Raw genomic sequence first — 22368 nt, 5'->3', positions numbered from 1 at the left:
GCCACCTCTCCGCGCCCCCTCCGCCAAAACTTTTGCCGGCGCTCGGCCGCCCCGCCGTTCCTCCCCACAGGAGGAGGAGGAGAAGCCGGGGCCCTGCCCTCGCCCCGGGCGGCGGGAGGGTGCCCGAGGGGCTCCCGGCTCCTTTTCTCCCTGGGTTTTATTGTTTTTTCTCTCTTCCCCCCCCCCCCCTTTTTCTTTTTTTTCCTTTCCCCCCGCTGGGAGGGGTGGGGAAGGGAAGGGGCTATAAAGCGCGAAGGGACGTGCGTGACAGAGTCCCCGCTGCCGCAGCCCGTCCCCGCCGGAGCGGGGGGGTAGGTAGCACCCGCCCCCCAGAAGAAAAAAGCCTCCCCCCTGCGCGGGAGGGACAGGACGGGACGGGACGGGACGGGATCGGACGCCGCAAGGTAAGGCACCGGGGCGGGGGAGCAAGACCGTCCGCGCAGCCCCCTCCGATTGCCGCCGGGGTGGACGCGGGGCGCGATGCCCCCACTCGCGTGCGGGACCCCTCGGCCAAAGCAGGAGGCGGCCCCCGGCGCCGTCCCTCCAGCCGCGGTGGCAGCGCCGAGCCCCGCGTCCCGCACCGCGGCTGCTGCGGGGGATGCTGCCGGGGGCACCTCGGCGTCCTCTCGGATCCGCGCCTCGCCTCCCCTCGGAGCCTTGGTTTTTCCTCCCCGCTGCTTGCCCTCTTCCAGCCCGTACAACCAGGGAGGCTGCCGGGAATCCCCGGCGCGTCCTCCGGGTGTGTGCCAGGCAGGCAGCGGCTCCGGCTTTGCCAGCATCGTACGTTATTTTTGGGGGGAAGAAAAGTGACTACCAAAAAAAAGTAGAAGAAGGAACGATTGGATGTGAGTGCCGAGATCTGCTGGGTTGTGCTTTTATTTCCATAGGAGAGACAATGGCTACAAAGCGTTGTTTAATCACTTGCAGATATAACTTTTATATATTTAAACCTTCACGGTCAAAGGCTGGCGCAGATTTTTGAAAAGCTGTGATTCTGGGAGCATTTTTGTTCTGGATGTATTTAACGCTTGAGCAGTAACATACCCTGGTTCTTCAGGCGGGTTAGCTCGGTGCCAGGGATGACCGTGCCATGTTGCCCAGGGCTGCTCTGGAAATCATCCCGGTGGACTCCGACGTGGACTGGGCAGCCTCTGCAAGGCTGGTTTCAGAGAGCGTGTTGTGACGCTTGTAGCTTCCCTTGGATTTTCCCTCCCCACCTAAGGATCTGGTTAGCATCTAGTTACAACGCTAATTACAACATTTAAACAGTATCGGTGTTCTTGTGGGTTGCTGAGCTGCAGGAGGCGAGCTCAGAGGGGAGGCAAATCCCTGCCGTAAATACACGGACTCCCCGGCCCGACTGGCTATTCGTGAGCAGAAACATTCAGTAACACAAGTGTGGCACTGTGTCTCCACTGGAGCATCCGACAGTCAGGCTGTCTTACGACGGGCTTCCAGCCGCGATGCACTGATTTCGGGCTTGATCGAGGTGGTGGAGTTGCATCTGTGTAAAGGGGGAAGAGGCAAGGGCGATCTGAGGGTGAATTCCTCCCTGGGTGGTTGGCAGCGAGTGATTTATTACATTAGTGACCCTGGCAAGGCACTCCTGGCTTGGCCATAACCTGGTTTCGGTGAAAACAGAGCTTGGGTTGTACACATCATCAGCACCCTTAGCTGTGCTGTAAGGGGGAGTAGGGGAAAAAACTTGGTATTTCTGTTCAGCCTACTTGGAAAATCGCTGATTCTTAGCTATTTTAGGAATGGCATTTCAGATTGCTTCTTGTTGGGAATGCCTCATCCTGCCGGCCTCACTTGCCTACCTTGTAGTGAAACACAGACATACCTGGAAGAGCTGCTGCAGTCAGCTTTGCAGTACCACTACAAGTCTCTCTGAGTACCTACAGTAATGCCTAGAATTGAAAACATGTTAATAGATGAAGAAGGAAAGGTCTTTTTAAGGCACTGAGATATTTTAATGTTCTACTTTGACCATTAAATATGTGATGAAGCTGAAGTAGTGCATCACACATCGGGACTGTGCCCGTGTTTCATCCTGTGGTGAGAAGAGCAATACTTGTTCCTTATAGGCTTTCTGTGCCAGCAGAGAACGAGCTCCTCTATTTTGAAAGAGTTTTATAATACATCTGAAAAATTCCTTCAGCCTTGTCACCTTTCCATGATGACTGTGGGTGCATCACAATCTGTCTCTGCGCAGTCCTAGACAGAAAAACCATTGATTTTTCAGCTGTGGAGGGTGGGCACCGCAGTGTGTCATCACAGCCCTGCCAGTGAGGTGACACAACACACACAGGGACAAGCCCCGCTCTGTGGCACCCACGAGCAGAGCCAGCTGCTCCCTGGTGTGAGCCACACCTGGCAGGCAGTGGCACACCCGTGGTGTGCTGCTGGTGTCACCGGACAGCGGGTCACCTCCCACCCCAGCTGCCCTGGGGAAGGTCAGGGTTTGGCGATCAGATGGCAGTGTGAGAGGGAATCTGCACACTGTGGGATGCTGATCCCACCGAGATTAATGTGGGCCCCTTTATTTAATGGTAAGGAGGCTGTCACAGAGGTGAGGCAGAGCTGTGCAGGATCGCCCCGCACGCCTGTGTTGTTGTGGACGACTACTTCGGAAACGCTGAGGAAAAGCTTTTAGGTTTCCCCCAATGTTTATAAATACAATATGGTGCAAACTGTCAAGCAAGCTGTTCAAAATCACATAACGCCTGTGCTGCCTTCCCTGTTCGGCTCGAATGCCTCCGCCACGTACTCCGTGTTCATCTGACATTTAAAGCTCCCGGCACGCAGCTCTGGCCCGTCTGCCGGGGCTTTTCCAGCACCCTACTCCAACTCCTGGGAGCTGGGCTGGGTTCACAGCACTGTGGGCAGGGTTGGTGACCCTGATGAGCATCCTTTGTGCCACACTGCTCCCGGCCAGCTTGGCAAGAGCCCGGGCTGCCCCTGAAGGAACCTGGCTCATACACCGAAACTACCTGTATGGGCAGAGACAGCATCTTCGAGTCCCCTTTGTCCTCCTCTAGAAGGTTTGCCCACCATAGTCCCTGAAAATGAAGGGGTAAACCCCTTCCTGGTAGCTCCAGCCGTGCCGTGGCCTTCTGCTCCCTGTCCAGTGCTCCCTTCAGTAGGGCTGGACTGAGCCTGTTTGCCGGATGTTTCACTCTGAAGTGGGCCAGGGTCTTCTGCCTTATTATGTATAAAAAGACGAGATGTTTATTAAACTCAGACCCTCCTTTTTTCTACAATTTATGTCCCCAGAGGCTGGTGATAAACAGTTTATTAAAAAGAAATCCTGATTTATTTCTGCAAATGGTTACATTTCAAGCTTGGTACCGAATGGTTTTGTAGGAGACCACCTTTTATGTTTCCCATGGCAGTTTAAAAGATTGCTAGAAAAATAATCCAGAATCTAAGTAGGTTTGGATAAAGGCAAGGCAGGACTGCACGTCAGGGTATGTGGTGCTTTTATGCAGCGAAGCGGCGGATTTTGCCACAGAACATCTGGGTACTGGCTTCAGTTACAGCCCAGATTTTAGTGGGATAACAAGTCTTGTTTGGCTTCGCGTTCATTTTGAAGTCACTAAACTTTATGTGAATAATAAAACTGTAAGCCCATTACTTCACTATTTTCAAGGGGCTGTTTCAGCCCTCCTTCAGGGTCTCACATCTCTCTAGAACTGGTTTTATTTTGCTTTGCTAAGTGGGTATTTATCTTCTCAGCCCCTGGCCTGCTCTGGCGGGAGGCAGATTTACTGGTTTGTACCGCTGGACACGCTGGGGATGGTGGGTTTCCTTCCCACCCCACAGAACGTGCACGTTTTCTGCATTAAGGGCAGCCTAATGAAAACTGCACGTTCCTCGTGCGGAGCATTCAGAGGGGCTGGTGCTGGGAGCGTGGAGGACGATAGAGCTGCTCTGGTCTGTCAATTCAGCCACTTGTGAGAGTGAAAATAGCGGGGGGAGGTTTTGCTTTCTTTTTCTCTTTGGTTATAAAATGCAGAGGAAAAGGGTAGACCTGACTGAAGGAGGGAAGGGTCTCCTCCTTCATGTAAGAAAACAGGTTTGCAATGCCCAGCTCGAGGATGATAGCCTTTAATTATAAATTAAAAAGTATGTGTTTGGAATATAAGGCTCAAATAAGAGCATATAGACAGGCCATGAGACTGATGTTCACCTTGATTACAGAGCACTTGGTGTGATACTGAATGCTGCTGAGCTTTGTATTTTGGTCCTGTATGGGCAGGAATAAACTAGAGGAAATCAGAATTATGTCAAATATCATCAGTAAGACCAGTGAGAAGGGACTTAAGTACTGCCTGAGCTCTGCTAAGTCACGAGTGGAGCAGCGAGTGAGCGAGCAATGCCTTGGAGGAAAGGCAGAGTGCAATGTCTGCATTCCCCACTCTGCTTTACATCATGACAGGGATGCATTTCTCTGTCAAAAATCCTCCTTAGATCTAACAGGGATGTTTTCTGCCTGAGAAAACAACTCAAATAAGCTAATACTTATGGAAGGAGCTTTGAGGGCTGAGGAGATGTCATGTTTGAAAACTTTAACAAGGTGTCATTAGGAGAGGAAGTATTTGCCCTTAGATTGGGAAACAGGTCAGAATAATAAATCATAAGTCCAGGACAGTGTGCTTAAAGCTGGAAATACTTAGGTGGGGGAGAGAGAGCGTAAATATTAAGAAGAAGTTTGTTCTTTCAGAATTAATTTTCTCATTTGCTGTGTGTAGGGACACCCACTGAACAGGAGAAAAATAAATGTTAAGACAGAGCTGTAACAGGAACTAGTCGAAAATCCCATGACTGTAGATGGCTTTGATTGCACCCCAGGGAGCATGTCGGTCGTGCAGGACACATCAGACACAGGCAAAGTGTCGTCTCAGTTCATGTGGGAGGCAGCTGATTTCACCAAAAACATGATGGGGGACATTTTACAGGGCGGGCTTTAAATGCCATTCGAGGAATCGGCAACATGAGCGGTCTGAGCACCCAGCCCAGTCCACGCCTGCTTCCATGAACACGGATATTCCTGAGCCTCTGCGCCGAGCATCTTCCAGAGGGCTCTGCCCTTCCACCCAGGCAGGTAACGGGAGCATGTTCCGCATTCCTCACGGCTTTCTCCAGAGCCCCCGGAGCTGTTGGGGTTTGGTCTGAACTGGGGCTGCTCTGGCTTCGGGGTAATTAACTTCGGTAGTTGGAGTTTGTCGCTTGCGTGACAGCTGAGATAAGCAGCAGCGGGTCCTTACTGTGAGCACCTGGAAAGCTGGAACTCGAAAAGCAATAATTTCTCTCTCCTACTGCATTCCCCGCTCCGCGGCTCCGGATATGAGGAGTGAGCGCCCCTCCATCCCGCGGGACCCTCGCTGCTCACAGCGGGACGCGCCTCCGGGGCCAGCACCTCCCCTGGGCTGACAGGGGAAAGGCATCGTCGCCTAACTGAGCGTATTCCTTTTTTATTGTTATTATTACTTAACAAAATGTAACTTTAAGTGCGTTGAAACTTTATTAGGATTGAGAGAAACGACACTTTCATCTTTCTCACGTCTAACTTGCTCGGTACCAAAACAGAGCAGCGCTAGGCCAGCTGCTGCTCCTGCTGCAGGGGAATCCCAGGTCCTCACACAGTTTTCAGGGATGATAAACAGGGTGAATGGTTTTTACAGGCAACTGGTATAGCACGAAGAAACGAGCCCTCTCTCTCTCTCCCTCATGCTGCTTTGTTTAGGCGCAGCAGATTTGCTGCTAATTTGTTTATAGTCAAACAGTCTAAACGTGTCTCAGCGTTCTGAAATCCAGAAACCTGATGCAAATTAAGCAGTTTACAGATTGGGATGATGATGGGGGGAAACCAAGTGTCTCGGAGCTGCCAGCTGGTCTCTAGATGTGAAGGGAAACATCAGTGAGCAGCACTAACAGTTCCTATCCCCATTCCTTCCCTTCCTTTGGCTACTATATCTGTGTTTAATTCCCCATGGGCTTCCTCTTCTGGGTAAGAATTACTTACTTGAGTATGATTTGTAGGGCTAATAGGATCTTATCCTTATTTGGGGAAGACCCAAGGGGCTCTCTCAAGCTGGTTTTTCAGTAATGAGAAATAATGAATAAAAATTTAATAGTCCTAAGAGGTATTAAAGTTACAATTTTGCAGGGAAGATTTAATGTCAGTCAATTAAAACTTTTATAATCCTGTTACAATAGTTGGGAAAAAGTCATACAAGGAAAAGTAAGTAGTTTTTAAGACCCTCTCACATCACATGGACAAGTCTAGCTTAATTTAATGTTTGAATTTTAAAGAGTCTAAGACATGCCTTGCCAAGTGTGTGATAGCAGGGTGGCAGGCTGAGGGAAAGAAATGTGCTATGTCAATTTACAGAGAGCATTCTAATTCTCACTCATTTAAGAAAAAAAACAGTCACAAAGCATTAATAAGAAAATCCAGGCAATTAGGGCTTTAACTAGAACATGCATCTTAGTGAGATGTTCTTCCAGTATCCAAAACACACTCTGGCTCAGCCTGTTGCTCACAGGGTTTGTGACCATTCCCACTTGGAGCTGTGGGCTTATGGTGGCTCTGTCCAGCCAGGGACTGTGCAGACCCCAACTTGTGACAGAGCACCCAAGAGCAGGTACTCTTTTGAATTTATGGCTTTCTGGGGGTTCACAATGCAGTATTAACTGTGATGCTGAAATGCCACTTTGTCCTTTGAGCAGTAGCTTTCATCCAAGAATGTTGTAGCCATTTCCAGGAAAGGGTGCCCAGAAGGCAGCGCTGGATCTCCAGCCACACCCTCACCATGGCCTCCCGCTTTGGGAAAGGAGATGCCCTTGGCACACGTGTCAGCCATTCCGAAGGCACAGATTCCTCCCTTCTCTCCCCTTCTGTCAGCCCAGGGTGTATGTTTGCCATCAGAAGGGCCTGCAGGTTTTGGGACTGTTTGCATGTTCACTCACCCATGACAGCCTGACCTCCCTACCCGTGTGTGTCCCCTGGGCTTCTGTTGGCAGGAACCAGATGAAGGACTAACCTTTTGCCTGCCAGCCTGGACAAATAAACACTGGCCCAGCAGTGGAGTGGGGCTGAAACCAACCCTTTGGGTAATCTGATTTTTCACATCCCTCACCACAGCTCTGGAGGTTTGGAGGCAGGTTTGGAGCTCTGGCAGCACATCCCTTTGGAGCACCCATCTTTTTGCACTTGGGAAAGACTTTCCAGCTCAGTCATGCAGAAGTCCTGTGCTTAGATAGCCAAAAAAGTGCTGGAAGGAGGGCTGAAGGCTGGCAGCTCCCAGACAAGCTCCTGTCCTGCTTCGGTGAGCTGTGGTTGGGCTCGTGGTGTCTTACAGCCTCTCCAGCTCTGTGTCAGCTCTGACCAAAGCTCACCTGTGGCAGCAATTCCCATGTGCCTCTCCCTACCATTTTCCCTGGAAGGGATCCGTGCTGGGACTCAGAGTCTCCGCTGCTGTAACCGTGGCTGAGATCCGCCAGCTCCAACACCAGCGTGCTGGCAGAAATATGTAAATATCAATAGCTGCAGAACTACATTTGATACTTTCCATTTCCAAACACTTGGCAAATGTTTACATATTTTCAGCAGCCCTTTTCCAACTAGGGGAAATGAGACACAGCATCTGTGAATTACTGTGATATGTAACAAATCATTAGGAGAGAGCACCTTAAGGGTCCATTAAGGACTTGTAGGGCCCAAGATTTCCTTTAAAGCTGAAGGCAGATAATATTAAAACTGAATCCAGTTTTGGATAGTAATTTCAATCAGAAAAATTTGGATTGTGATGATAATTAAGGAATTTAAAATTTGGGGGGATCACCTCAATATCACATGTATTACTATAGTCATAAGTAATATGTGTTGTTCTCTCAAGTAACAACTGATAGAAGTGGAAATAGCCTCAAGTTGTGCCAGAGAAGGTTTAGATTGGATAGTAGGAAAAATTTCTTCATGGAAAGGATTGTGAAGCACTGGAACAGGCTGCCCAGGGCAGTGGTGAAGTCACCATCCCTGGAGGTACCTAAAAGATGTGTAGGTGTGGTGCTGAGGGACATGGTTTAGTGGTGACCTTGTTAGTGCTGGGTGGACTCAGTGATCTCAGAGGGCTTTTCCAACGTAACTCTCATATGGGCCAGACTCTGAATTCAGTGGGAAAAGTCATCACTTCTTTGAAGTGAGCTGGATTGCAGGACTCAGGTGTGACTGAAAGTGACACAGGGATAAGACTGAAAAATACAGGAGAGAATACAATAAAACAGAAATAACTTTGTGCCTCCTGTTCATACAAATTATGTTTTCTCCTGTCGCGTAGTTAGTTAACTAGGAATGTTTCTGGATTGAAAAACCCCTAGAATACAACCTTACAGTTGCATTTGGTGCCAGATGCCTGCTACAGTTTCTGAGTTCCCTTCCCTGTGTCTTTGCACGGTTCCTGCAGGGCAGTCCTGGTGGCAGCACAGGGATGCAGTGGCTTCCCAGGGATTGGGGAATTGTCTCCTGGGCGTGAGCCCCATGGATTGTCACTGCTGAGGCCTTGCTCTGCTCTCCCAGCTGCCAGAGGGCTTTCTGGAGCTGCTGCTGCTGCTCTGCTCCGCATTATTGCAGTCATTGCTGGGTGTTACTGGTGAGCCTGGAACTGAGAAACCCTGGGTGGTAAAGAGGGGTGTATGGTAACATTGCAAGTGAGAATTCCTGAGGAGCCCTTGCAGGAAAGCTCTGTGTGTAAGGGTTGGAAGTGGGTGTGAATACGGATGGCCTCGGGCTGGCTGGGCCTTGTAATCCTATGTATGTGTGTGGTGTGTTCCTGACACCAGAGAAAACTGTGTCTGATGGAAGCTCTGGGAATCAGACTCTGTGCACTTAGCAGGCTTTCAAAGCAGTCAGCAATATTCCCTTTTTCAATCACCTACCAAAAAGTGGAAAGAAAGAAGTGCATAAGTGATTCCAGTGTGCTCACGGAACAGCTTTCCACACAGTGCAAATGCTCTGGTGGTTGCTGGAGCTGCTGGAGCCTCAGCTTCTCCCTGCTCCTGCTCTGCAAGACACTCTGGTGACCTGCAGCTCCCTGCCTGTCCCTGCCTCTCCCACAGCTCCCTGCCTGTCCCTGCCTGTCCCTGCCTCTTCCACAGCTCCCTGCCTGTCCCTGCCTCTTCCACAGCTCCCTGCCTGTCCCTGCCTGTCCCTGCCTCTCCCACAGCTCCCTGCCTGTCTCTGCCTATCCCTGCCTGTCCCTGCTTCTCCCACAGCTCCCTGCCTGTCCCTGCCTGTCCCTGCCTCTCCCACAGCTCCCTGCCTATCCCTGCCTGTCCCTGCCTCTCCCACAGCTCCCTGCTTCTCCCACAGCTCCCTGCCTGTCTCTGCCTATCCCTGCCTGTCCCTGCCTCTCCCACAGCTCCCAGCCTGTCCCTACCTCTCCCACAGCTCCCTGCCTGTCCCTGCCTGTCCCTGCCTCTCCCCCAGCTCCCTGCCTGTCCTGCCTGTCCCTGCCTCTCCCACAGCTCCCTGCCTGCCCCTGCCTCTCCCACACCTCCCTGCCTGCCCCTGCCTCTCCCACACCTCCCTGCCTGCCCCTGCCTGCCCCTGCCTCTCCCACAGCTCCCTGCCTGCCCCTGCCTCTCCCACAACTCCCTGCCTGCCCCTGCCTCTCCCACACCTCCCTGCCTGCCCCTGCCTGTCCCTGCCTCTCCCACAGCTCCCTGCCTGCCCCTGCCTCTCCCACAACTCCCTGCCTGCCCCTGCCTCTCCCACACCTCCCTGCCTGCCCCTGCCTGTCCCTGCCTCTCCCACAGCTCCCTGCCTGTCCCTGTCTCTCCCACAGCTCCCTGCCTATCCTGTCTCTCCCACAGCTCCCTGCCTGTCCTGCCTGTCCTGCCTCTCCCACAGCTCCCTGCCTGTCCCTGCCTGTCCCTGCCTGTCCCTGCCTCTCCCACAGCTCCCCGCCTGTCCCTGCCTGTCCCTGCCTCTCCCACAGCTCCCAGCCTGTCCCTACCTCTCCCACAGCTCCCAGCCTGTCCCTGCCTGTCCCTGCCTCTCCCACAGCTCCCTGCCTGCCCCTGCCTCTCCCACAACTCCCTGCCTGCCCCTGCCTGTCCATGCCTCTCCCACAGCTCCCTGCCTGTCCCTGCCTCTCCCACAGCTCCCTGCCTCTCCCACAACTCCCTGCCTGCCCCTGCCTCTCCCTGCCTCTCCCACAGCTCCTGCCCTACACCAGCTTCTTGCTTTCTTGCTTTATACAACACCCTGTTGGCCATGGGCAGCTTCCAGGCAAGCAGTGTTCTCCAACCCTAGGAATGGCTCAAACCACTTTAACTCCTTCAGTAGTTATTGCAGGAATGAGTTTGGGATTATGTTTTGAGCTCTTTCCAAAAGTTTTCCTGACCTCCAGCCCTAAGCCTTGGTGGTTGGAGGGTTCATGGACACCAGTTCTGTCCCTGCCCAATGTCTCGCCCTGACATTTCAGGCCTCCCTGTCCCTCGTGGCTTTTGGCAAGGGCTCTTGCTCACAGAGTCATTCCAAAGTATTCCAGGGAAACAGTGGGAAACTCTGTCCCAAATCCCAACGTGCTGGTGTTGGTTGTAATTTGTAATTGTTCGTGTGTTCCTCCCCACTAATCCCCTCTCTGAAATTCATTATGGAGAGAGAGCAACGTACACCCGGAGAGCTGTGCTGAAGGCGGAATGACTTGGCTGGGGAAAGTAGCTATTGTTTTATGATTAAAGGAAAGGATTATATTGGGATTTCCTTGAACAAGGAAAGTCTCTGCCCTACTTTTATTGCTTGTAGCAAGGGGATAATAATTACTCTCCATTATAAAACACCTCCAGCCCTTGCACTGAAAGATTTGTGGTAGAGCTGCATGGCATTCCAGGCTGGTTATCTTAAACAGCCCAGAGTTGTGCAAACTAAGATTTCTCTGTCTTATTTCTCCCAACTGGGGCTCAACCCCAGCTGAGACTATGGAAAGAATTCCTCCTCTCTGAGTTGGGTCAGACTCTGAGTCTGACAGGAGATTTTCCTCTGGAAGAGCTGGGATGAGTCACCTGTCCCGTGACACTTGCCCTCTCCAGCCACCTGGAGGTTTTCTGCAGGTACGACAGGAAGGGCACAGCAGTGGCCAAGGGAAGTGAAATGTGGCCTGGGGGGAGGGCCACCAGCTGGCTGCCACCCCGTGCTCCAGCACATCCCTTTTCCCGAGCCACTGCCATCCCCTGGCAGGGACAGAACAACTGAGCATTGTAACAGAGGCCGCGGGGGACTCGCTGTTTGTTTGGGTTTGACACTCGCTTGGGTCGAGGTGGCTGTGGAGGAGAGGAGCGCTGGTATGTGGTCTCCTCTGCAAAAAGAAAAACTATGAGGCATTTCCTCGAGTGTCCCAAATGGCATCTCCTGGCTCAGCTGCTTTTTGAAGCATCCAGCTACCACCACCAGCTCCAGGGTGATGATATTGATGTAATCAGAGTTGGATCTGTTTCCACTAAAAGTGGAAAAATAAATAAGGTTGGGATTAGAAACAAAATAGTCCATGTAAAATTTGATTTTTTGATACCATATCTCCCTGAGTATGTTTGCTTTGCAACATGTCTAATTAGAGACAGCTCTGCATTTTACCATGATAGCCCCTCACAGTTAACCTCTCCCCCAAGCTGTCGCTCACTGCCGCTGTTGTTCATTAAGATTTGGTGGAAATGTACCCTTAGTTCTTCATACGCCCCCATTTTTACATGGTTGGATTTTTTCCCTGTGCTACTGTGACTTGCCTTGCTAAAACAATACTCCCAGCAAAGGAAAATCGTGGGTTGAATTGGAATTGCAAGAGGCGGTCGGTTAATCCACAGATTATTGACACAGCAGACCCCAAATGCTTCAAAGGCACCATTATAGTCCATCGTGTCCATGTGGATTTAGGGAGCTTTAATCCACGGATTACAGGTCCATAAATGCTCCTGCCCTCCCAGTTACAGCTGGACCTGCCAACAGGAGCTGCCATGTCAAGCTGGCTATGGCACTTCACAAAAATATTTGTCTTTAAAACCCGCAGAGAGAGCGATACACCCCTGCCCCCTGTCAGGCTGCACTCCTTGTCCCGAGCTCCCACAGCCCTGCCTGGCCCAGGCCTTTCCCCAGGCAGGACCAGACAACAACTTTTCAAAAGCTCTGCTTTAAAAAAACCAGGAGACCTCAAAAAAGCCCAAATGAAAAGCGTACCAAGCTTTTTCCAGATCCTTCAGGGAATAGTGGGCATTAAATGGCAGGCCTTCATTTTCCCCCTCTGGTCTCCCCCTAAACAAACAAACTGAGCAGCTCCCAGTAAATACTTCAATTGCAAAGGCATTATTTTTCCTTGTTTGCACATTTGAAAATAACCAGTTGTATTACAGTCGAAATTGGTGGGTGCTTTTCAACTCCTCTGGTGCTCAGGTGATAACTGTGTGTGCTGAGGTGGATGTATTTGTGTTATATATCTCTGGAAATGAAGTGTATAATGGAAAAGCCCACAGCCTCTTTGCTTGCAACATTCCTATAATAAGTCAAAGAAGTCACACAGTGCCCTTTTATTTCCAAAGCTGGACTTAAATCGTGTCAATAAATCTACAGGCTTATTATGAGATGCAGCATGGGTAATGTAAACAGCAAAAAGCCCAGCACGCCAGAGTGTAAAAATAGGATGTGAGGAGGAAAAAAGTTAACCATCCAAGTAATAAAAAGAGAAGAAACCCAACACAAAAGCACCGGGTCAGGCAGTGCCTTGAAATTATCCACACTAAATTACAGCCGTGCACTTTCCACTCTCTGTAATTAAGTGTGAGGGTTTGGTTATTCCAGACGAGTTTGCTGCAGGTAAACCCAGATCTGTTTTGGTTTGTTATTGTAAATCCTTTACAGGTCTCTGTGAGCTGCAGATGGCTGAGGAGCAAAGCAGATGATTTCCATAGATCAAGGCACTTGGAGATGACTGTGAACAGAACTAGTGTTGCATGGGGTGAATCCAGTACTCTTGCTATGTATATTTTTTATGGAGTAAAATAGGTTTTATGGAGTGTAGGTATAACGGGATAGTCTTGCTTAGGGCAGGCAGGAAACACTGCACACTTGAGCAGTGAAATCAAAAATTGGGTGATTTTATCTGCCCTGAGGCCTCCTGTCTGTGGCTTTGGTTGAGGCTGAGCCCACCCCACTGATCTTGCAGCCTGTGGGAAAACCCTATGAGGTGCTGCCACAGTTTTGGCTAATTTGTCCCCCAACTGAGGACCTGAGCCAGCTGCAAATCCCATTATCCTCTCCATTTCTGCTTGTAATTGCAGTTTACCTACAGATTTGCAGGTCTTTCGTACAGAAGTTTGTTACTCAGAGGTCTTGGGGACAGGACAGAAGGTTGTGTAGGGCTTGTGTAGGTGGGATTTTGGAAAGGTCTCACTTTGGGTAAGGCTCTCTCCCCCATTGCCTGAGTGGAAGCTTTAAACAAATAGGAATTCATTGTAATCATCATAAAACCTGTGATCTGATTCAACAATGATTTTCATGTATGTGCTTATAACTTGAATTTATAAAATGGCCAGGCTGTTTCTTTGTAGAAGGGAAAAAACCCCAGGCCTCTGGCAAGGTGGTGAATTCTGAGGGGTTTGAAATAATTTCTATCCCACCCCGAAGTACAGCACGTATTTTCCATCATCTGTTGATCTGCTTGGGTAAACACATGCAGGTTTATCAAGCAAACCTCCCCTGAGGTGTGACTGTGGTTGCCAGAGTGTTTGTGTAGCCCAGGAGCTGCTCACCTGGAGACAGCACTGCCACATTCCGGGTGAAAATCCAAGGAAAGCCTGGCCAGCTGCCCTGGCATCGCCCAGCCTGCCCGGGTGCCGTGTCCCGTGGCTGGCAGGCAGCACTGCTTGGCTTTGTCCCCTGGGAGAGGGGATGGGGAGCCCCTGGATGCTCCCTGCTCACAGTCTGGCTCCCCAAAGGGATCAATCCGCTGGGCTTTCCCTCTGGATTTAAAGCTCAGAATAGAGAGAGTTTGGGGAAAAAGCGAGAGGTAAAGATGGGCCATTAGAGGGCACTTTTGCAATCCTGGAGAAGGGAAACGGTGCTTATTATTTCACTTAGGACTGTTTATTTTGGCATGCTCTTAAATTCAGTGATAAACAGCAGGCAAATCCCTCCAGTCAGCAGGAATATATCAATAAAATATTGACTCAGAGTTTAAAAGAAAAGAAAACAAGGCCAACTTGTAGGAAAGCGAATAAAAGGCATTTAAGGAGGTGGCACAGTCTAGAGAACAAAAAATCACACAACGTATTTCACATAATTTATGTGGCTTAACAGTGCAGGGTTTGGGCCTCAGCTTGTGCCTGGCTTCTAAAAACGAGTCCAAGACAAGAAAATAACTTGTTGGAAGTTTCTGAGGGCTGGTGGGGAGAGCATGAATTCCCAGGCTCACACCTAGCAAGTGCATTTTCTGAGGTATTCCAGGGTATTTCAGTGTGGGATGGGCAGGGATCACAGAACTGACCTCAGTGTGTCTCTTGGTAGTTACTTTTAAGCCACAGTGCTGTTACATTTAGATAAAAGAATCAGAGAAAAATCTGCACCTTGTTGCTGCTCTGCGGTTGTTAATGGGGACAGGAACGCTGTTTATGGGAGCTTTTTAAGTGCATTAACTAGTGAAAATATTTAAGAAGTGAAGCTTAGCCTGTAATCAGAATGGTTTGTTTTCACAGAGGTTGCATTGCACTGGGACTGACTGTGGGAATACACAAGGCTGCAGTTTCAGGAGGTTCACGAGGAGGACGCTGTCTGCAGAAAGCGTCAGAGTCCCTTACCTGACCAAACAATCTGCTGTAACTGCTGAGATTAGGTTGGAAAGAATTTCTTCCCTATTGGCCAACGATAATACTCGAAAAATCAATAAACAGCATGTTAGAGCACACAAAACTCATCCTGCTTTGTGCGAGAGGAGGTTTCTGCTGACTTTGGGCGCTCGAGCCAGCAAGTATTTTGACTTACGGTCTCTGCTCCAAGAGGTCAAGTGGCATGAAGTTTGCTGATAAGTATCAACACTTCAGCCTGAGCTGGAGGAAATATGTCTGCTGTCATCAAAAGCTAAGGCAGGACCCGGTTGGGATAAATTTTGACAAATGCTGGGAAAGCTAAATCAGGATTTAACTATAAGTGGCTCACCACGGGGCTCCTGGGGAGCTCTCACTGCCCATCGAGGACACGCTGGTGGGAGAAGCATTTGCTTTCATCTTTCCATGGTTTTCCACTCAGGAAGGGGAGAATCTGGCTGCAAATACAGGAATATGCGTCAGACCAGAGAGGAAAAGGAGTGGAAGATAAAATTGCTTGTTGTGAGGGAATGTTTAGTATGCCTGGCTTACAGATACTTCGGAGTTTGCTCTGTGTTTTCCCTTCCCTCTTGCACCACCAGTTTCAGTGGGAAAACAGCTGAAGGACAGGGATCGAGCTGGACAGCAGGAGTTGGGGAAACCAGTAGAAAGCAGAGCAAGAATCAGCTGAGATAATGGGGCCAGAGACAGTGGAGGGGAGGGGAGGGGGTGTAGGAGGGGTGAGCAGGGAGATTTGTGTGTTGGGAGAAGGAACAAGGAGCTTTGTGTTTGCTATTTTTACATAAAATATTAGAGAAAGATCAAGTGGACGGACACCCCCCACAATCTCAACAACAGATTTCATGTTAGAGGTAAAAAGGAAGGGTTAGTCATAAAGCCATAGTGAGCTTACAGTGCAGTACATGGAGTGGTGTGTGCCTGCACATTCAGCCAAGGGACAAGGCAAAATAGTTCCTGCCAGCTCAGCTGTTGCCATGTTTCTTCCCCAAACCACTGCTAACACAGTTTAGATAATGGCCTAAACATATTTTCTTTTTTCCCCTAATTAAAAAAAAATGTTATCACTTAACAAGCAATTTAAACTTGATATACCAAAAAGGGGTCGTTTGCCCCCCACCCCCCATTCCAGAGCCATTATATATGAGGTCATGTACTGCAGTGAGAGGAGATTTCCAGCCTGTCCCACTGGGTATGTTTGGGTAGTCATTACTGACCTACTTGTAGACATAATAATGAAAGGCTGAGATTATGAATTATTATGCCTAATTTGTAAAGGATTCTCTGCTTTTGTGTTTTGCAATTCCCATCAGGCTTGAGGATTAAGCCCTGCTGGATTGCATGCTAATACCAATGTGCTTTGAATATGTGTGGGTTTATATCACATGTTTTCTTAATTCACTATTTTTGCAAAGAACAATTTCCCTGGAAATATTTACTTTCCAAAGGATTGTTGGAAGCCCAACCAAGATCTCCTAAGGAGAGCGAGGCTGATGTACCCTCCATGTGCTCTGAGCTTCCTGTAGCTCCCAAGTCCAGCGAGCTCTGTTACTGCTGTGGCAAAACATCAAACTGCAGCTCCACCAAAGTATGTGGAAGGCTTTTGATGGTGACAGGGAGAGACAACAATTTGAAACCAGTGCCTGGGCTCACTTTCAGTTGCAGTTCAGGATGGAAAAGCCTTAGTTGCACGCTCTCCACAAGTGCTGTGGCGATGTGAGCTTGCTCCTTGCAGGAGGTTTTCCTGCATGACAGCGCAGTGGAGGTGCCTGTGAAAGTGCATGTGCCATGTTTGTAGCTGTGCCCCTGTTTCTGGTGGTGCCCCCTCCTCAGTGGGATTCCCTGTCGTTGCTGTAGGATGCTCCTGCTGCACTGCCCGCTGCTGCTGCTGCTGCTGCTGCCGCTCGGCTCCAGGCCTCAGAAGTTCCCAACCAGGGATGAGGAGCTCTTCCAGATGCAGATCCGGGACAAGGCGTTCTTCCACGACTCATCCGTCCTCCCCGATGGAGCTGAAATCAGCAGCTACCTCTTCCGAGACACCCCGAAAAGGTGCTTCTCTCTGGCTGCAGGGGGGAACTTCTGCTTTGGAGGCAGTAGCTCTGTTTGCTGAATTAAAAGTTGGGTCCGAACCAGAAAAATACGAATGCCAGTGTTGTGTTTGGTGAAGTAACTATGTGAGTTTCCATCCCAGTCTGGCCTCCCCAGCCAAGGGTCTGTCCAATTTATTTGATTTCTGGGATAAGCCCAGAGCTCCCACAGACCACAGAATGTCCCTGAAGGAGGCCCACTAACCATGTCTGGAGGCAAAGGGAGCGGGAAGGAAATTAGAAACTACAAGTTTAGCCCACCACACTTGTCTCTCTGCATTATTTCATATTGTGCTTTAATGTAGCACTGTGAGGCACTCTGGTCTGAACTCCCCATTGCCAGAAAAAACTGAGGTTAGACTGGGGAAGAACTTGAGGCTCCAAAGAGTTCAGGGAAGAGCAGCATTGTCATCCTATCACATTCCTCCTCCAGCCTTCATTGGTGAGAAAAGCTTTGCAATCAATGACGTGTGGCACTTGTGGGATGTAGGAGGGCAGCTGGATGTGTCTATATCCACATGTGCTTCAGGGCCCTGACCTGAACATAGGTTGTGTCCTGCTTTGAAGAGCATATCCCTAAATTCCAGGAGAGATCCTGTTTCCCTCTTTTATATCTTTGTGACTATTTACACTGTACATAGTTAGTGTGGGGATAAAAAGTGAAGCTGGTGGAGGGAAGGAGACCAGAAATCCCTCTGCTCTGTCTTGACAAGAAGTGTGAACTGTACACCAGTGTCTGAGTGGGAGGGCTTCCCTCACCTCCTTAGCTCTTGCCCACTGGCCTTCCCGTATTCCCTCTGCACACTCTTGCCTGTTAGTAACACTTTTGACTTCATTGCCCCACCAGGACCATCCTTGATCGTGCCAAGGCAGTCCCTGCCAGCTGGCTGTGAGTTACTGACATGTGGTGTGTTCACCTTCCCCTAGGTATTTCTTTGTGGTTGAAGAGGACAACACTCCCTTAGCAGTGACAGTGACACCATGTGATGCCCCTCTGGAGTGGAAACTGAGTGTGCAGGAGCTCCCAGAGGAAGCCAGTGGAGAAGGCTCAGGTAACAAACTGCAAGCGACTTTCCCTGTGCCTCAGAGAGCTGCTTTTCTCCTGGATTTGAGGTTCTTCAAACAGTGAGTCTTGCAGCAGGCCCATCTATATGATCTCCTGCTGTTTGGCTCTTCAGCCCCAGTCCTGCCATTCAGGAAACCAGCAGCAACAGGGAAAAGGGCTACAGGAAAGTAAAAGGAAGAGCTGAGGTTACAGTCACAGAGGGCACTGGGTGCTGCCACAGCAAGCTGGGCTTCAACGGGGCTTTGCTGTGAGCTGTGGACAGGAGGTGAGCCCTGCAGAGACAGGGCTCTGTCAGGGCTGAGCTTGGCCCTTTGAGTGGACTCATCTGTAGAGCTGGAGCCATGTGACTGCTGCTCAGGAGGGAAATGGGCTTTGGCTCCCAGAGCCTGTCACACAAGTGCTAAACTGTCGTACAAACCACACAGGATGGTACACACACCTTTGCCCCCACTGTATTAGCAACAAAATTTTACCCTGACTTAGAGGACCAGAGCCAAGGGCCCATGTCCAGGAACAGGCAGGTGAGGCAGTTCTCCTTGGAGAACTGTATGGCATCTCCAAGTGGGGCATCTGACATGCAAGTGGAAGGCATTAGCTACTATTAATGAGACTTTGCTAATACTGGTCAGGTAGAATTTGCACTGCATTTGGTTTTAACCTGAAGGCCAAAGCAATTTTCCTTTCTGATTTGACAGGGTATTGATTACATCTTCCTCAGAAGACAAAAACTTCCTTTTCATCTCACATTTGTATTTCATGTAGTAAAATGTAAGTGTGTGTTAGAGTTTTATTCCTCCTATTCACAGTGTGTCTGTACAAATGTTTTTCTTTGCCTGTAATCCAGGTGACCCAGAGCCTCTTGAGCAACAGAAACAGCAGATCACCAGTGAGGAAGGCACAGAGCTCTTCTCTTACAAGGGCAATGATGTGGAGTACTTTGTGTCCTCTAGTTCCCCATCTGGGCTGTACCAGCTCGACCTGCTGTCGACAGAGAAAGACACCCACTTCAAGGTGTATGCAACCACCACTCCAGAGTCCGACCAGCCTTATCCGGAGCTACCTTATGATCCCAGAATCGACGTCACTTCCCTGGGGCGCACAACAGTGACCCTGGCATGGAAGCCCAGCCCCACTGCCTCCCTCCTGAAACAGCCCATCCAGTACTGCATAGTCATCAACAAAGAGCACAACTTCAAGAGCCTCTGTGCTGTCGAAGCCAAGCTCAGTTCTGATGACGCCTTCATGCTGGCTCCAAAGCCGGGTCTGGATTTCAGCCCATTTGACTTTGCCCATTTTGGCTTTCATGTGGACAACAACTCCGGCAAAGAACGGGGTTTCCTAAAATCATCGAAGTTTGGACGGCAAACACCCTCAAAGCCAAGAGTTGACCTGCATAAAGTTTGCATTGGGAACAAGAACATCTTCACTGTGTCTGACCTGAAGCCCGACACGCAGTACTACTTTGACATGTTTGCAGTGAACACCAACACCAACATGAGCACCGCGTATGTCGGCACCTTTGCCAGGACGAAGGAGGAGGCCAAGCAGAAAACAGTCGAGCTGAAGGACGGCAAAGTCACAGATGTGTTCATCAAGAGAAAGGGAGCCAAATTCTTACGGTTTGCCCCCGTTTCATCCCACCAAAAGGTCACCTTCTCCATTCACTCATGCCTGGATGCTGTTCAGATCCAAGTGAGAAGGGATGGAAAGCTTCTCTTGTCTCAAAGTGTGGAGGGTGTGCGGCAGTTCCAGCTGCGGGGAAAAGCCAAAGCCAAATATCTCATTAGGCTGAAAGGAAGCAAGAAAGGTGCTTCCATGCTGAAGATCCTGGCTACAACGAGGCCTAACAAGCAGTTGTTCCCTTCCCTCCCAGAGGACACACGGATCAAAGCCTTCGACAAGCTCCGCACGTGCTCGTCCGTCACAGTGGCGTGGCTGGGCACGCAGGAGAGGAACAAGTTCTGCATCTACAAAAGGGAAGTGGATGACAGCTACAGCGAGGAGCAGAAGAGGAGAGAGCAGAACCAGTGCTTGGGCCCGGATGCGAGGAAGAAATCGGAAAAGGTTCTCTGTAAATACTTCCACAGCCAGAACATCCAGAAAGCAGTGACCACAGAGACAATCAGAGGCCTCCAGCCCGGCAAGTCCTACCTGCTGGACGTGTATGTGATAGGGCATGGTGGGCACTCTGTGAAATACCAGAGCAAACTGGTGAAAACAAGGAGGTTCTGTTAGTGCCCCTGTACACAGAAACATACGGAACTCTGGGCCAAACATTATCCTACTTCCAAGTATACAGATTGACTATTTGCACAGCTGAGAAGTTGTGAGCTGTATTTGTACTGTGTAGAGAAGATATCAACCTGTATATTTATGTTTACATAAGTAATTGTTTGGAGGAACTGAGGCTGGTGCTCTCTGGTAGCACCTGGCAATGGTATTACCATGTGTCCAGTGACCCACATGTGATGCTCAGTAGATGTCCAAGGTAGCAGGAGACCTCGGAGGAACTGGCACGCCTTCGCTCCATATTGCATGAACTGCTTCTAAATTATTTTATACTTCAAAAGGCTGAGGTGCATCATTTGTCCACCCTGTTACTCACACACAGAACTCACAGACGTACACCCTTTCTCTCAGTGTAGACGGTAGGGTTTCTGTAAATTATTTTATAGAGTCTTGTTTTAAATGTTTATGTTTCTATGATTGTAAACTATTAAAATCTCCCCCCAGTAAAATGCAGATCTAAACTAAGTATTAACTGGGCTGCACATGAGGCAGTTTCATTGCTAATGTAAATTCTTACCCAGCTGATTTTCATGTTTAAATAATGTATGTATTTCATGTACAAAGTTGCCATAACGTTATATTCCTGTACATAAAATTAAAAATATTAGATTATATACAGTTTCTTTCTTTTCTATTGTTATTTCCATTGTGTAAATTTCTTAAAGATATTGTATTTCTGGATTCATATTTTCTAAATTTTCTTGTTTGTTTTTCCATGTCACCTTCCTTGACTCAAAAGCTTGTAGGGAGCCACTTAATGGAAAACACACTTCAGAGAAGGAACTAACCCAGCCCAATTCCAGCAGCTCAGAGCAGGATAACTCTGGGACTGGGGCAGTGTGTAAGGTACAGGTCAGGGCCTCAGGACAGGTAACAGACCTTTCTCCCTTGATTCCATCATACAGATCAGTCTGCAGCACCCAGACAGTGGAGTCAGGGCTCATTCAAAGGTGGTCTCTGTTTCTTCCTCAGGTGCCTGTCCACAAAACCTCTCACTGCTGTGGCTTTAGCACTTACAGGCCCCTCAGGGCTCTGAAGATCCACGTGGAGAAACAGAGGTATGAGGGAAAGGGACCAAAACCTGTGTAAAGGCTGAAAGCAGATTCCTCTTAGGCTGCTGACAGGGAAAAGGAGACCTCTCCATGCCTGCAGAGGTGAGCTCCCGTTTTCCTTGGCCCCGCAGGGTTGAGCTCGGGAGGTTTTCCTTTCTGCTGCCCCCAGCACATTTCAGTTTGCAGGCTGGTGGGTGGCAGGAGGCTCTTGTGGCTGGACAAGCTCCTGTCCCATTCCATATGCCTAGTTTGGGGTGATTCTCCCAAGAAACAGGCAGATACCATTGGCTGGCTGATCAGAAGGTGCCTGCTCTGTTTAATGTGATTATATAATAAACCTCATAATTGAAGTTTAGATTTCTCTGGAGATGTTCTCCTCTCCTCCTTTGGGAACATCTCCCTGGTGTCTCAGGGGAGGTGGCTGCAGTAACACCCCCTCACTGGATTACTGTGCCAGGGTGTACAAGAGCAGGAGATGGTGCAGCTGGGAAGCCTCAAGAACAGGACTGTGGTACCAAGGTGAGATCAACAGTTGCCAGGAAGATACTTTCCCTACATTTCACTGTCCACAAAGCTACTGAATCCCCAAGCTAAAGGCAAGATTTACATTTTTTAAGCATTTCTGTTTACTGCTGCCAGTTGTGTGGGGAACAGCACCCCTTCCACCAGCCCATTGTGGTGTTTACTTGCAAACATATGTTACACCACAATTCCAGCTCTATTTGTTCAGACTTCTCTGTTTGGATATTCATCCAGCTCCCTTGGTTTTCTGCCTGCTAGCCCCTTCTGTTTGCAGTATGTCTCAGCATTAAAGATCTCCCCAAGATGCATGCATCTTCTATTTCTGAACACTGTGTTTTCAAACTAAAATGTCACAATAGTTGTCTTTATTCCCTCTGGAATTCTTCTTTTCCTGAACAATGAGCTCTCTTGGTTCTTCTGGATGAAACTGAGACCGTGCTAGTATCACATCTACTAATCCTCTCATTCTTCAGGTCTTAGT

At 49.4% G+C, this 22368-nt stretch overlaps 1 protein-coding gene across 1 annotated transcript; it reads left to right on the top strand.

The window, feature by feature from the left end:
- NDNF (neuron derived neurotrophic factor) lies at nt 1-20927 on the top strand. Its single transcript, XM_071555071.1, has 4 exons — nt 1-404; nt 16729-16920; nt 17886-18010; nt 18869-20927. Exons 2-4 carry the CDS (start codon nt 16730-16732, stop codon nt 20257-20259), a joined length of 1707 nt encoding a protein of 568 aa, XP_071411172.1. The 5' UTR covers nt 1-404; nt 16729; the 3' UTR covers nt 20260-20927.
- The last annotated feature ends 1441 nt before the right edge of the window (nt 20928-22368 follow it).

The sequence above is a fragment of the Pithys albifrons genome, chromosome 5 (genome assembly GCF_047495875.1).
Source record: "Pithys albifrons albifrons isolate INPA30051 chromosome 5, PitAlb_v1, whole genome shotgun sequence".
Taxonomy (NCBI): Eukaryota; Metazoa; Chordata; class Aves; order Passeriformes; family Thamnophilidae; genus Pithys; species Pithys albifrons.
The sequence above is the reverse complement of the archived record's forward strand: the minus strand, read 5'-3'. Positions and strand labels throughout refer to the sequence as shown.

What these genes read in the sequence shown, in the direction of transcription:
- NDNF (XM_071555071.1), top strand. Translation starts at nt 16,730, where the DNA reads ATGCTCCTGCTGCACTGCCCGCTGCTGCTGCTGCTGCTGCTGCCGCTC. An exon ending in TTCCGAGACACCCCGAAAAG is followed by an intron (nt 16,921 to 17,885) that starts GTGCTTCTCTCT and finishes ACCTTCCCCTAG; the next exon opens with GTATTTCTTTGTGGTTGAAG. An exon ending in AGCCAGTGGAGAAGGCTCAG is followed by an intron (nt 18,011 to 18,868) that starts GTAACAAACTGC and finishes CCTGTAATCCAG; the next exon opens with GTGACCCAGAGCCTCTTGAG.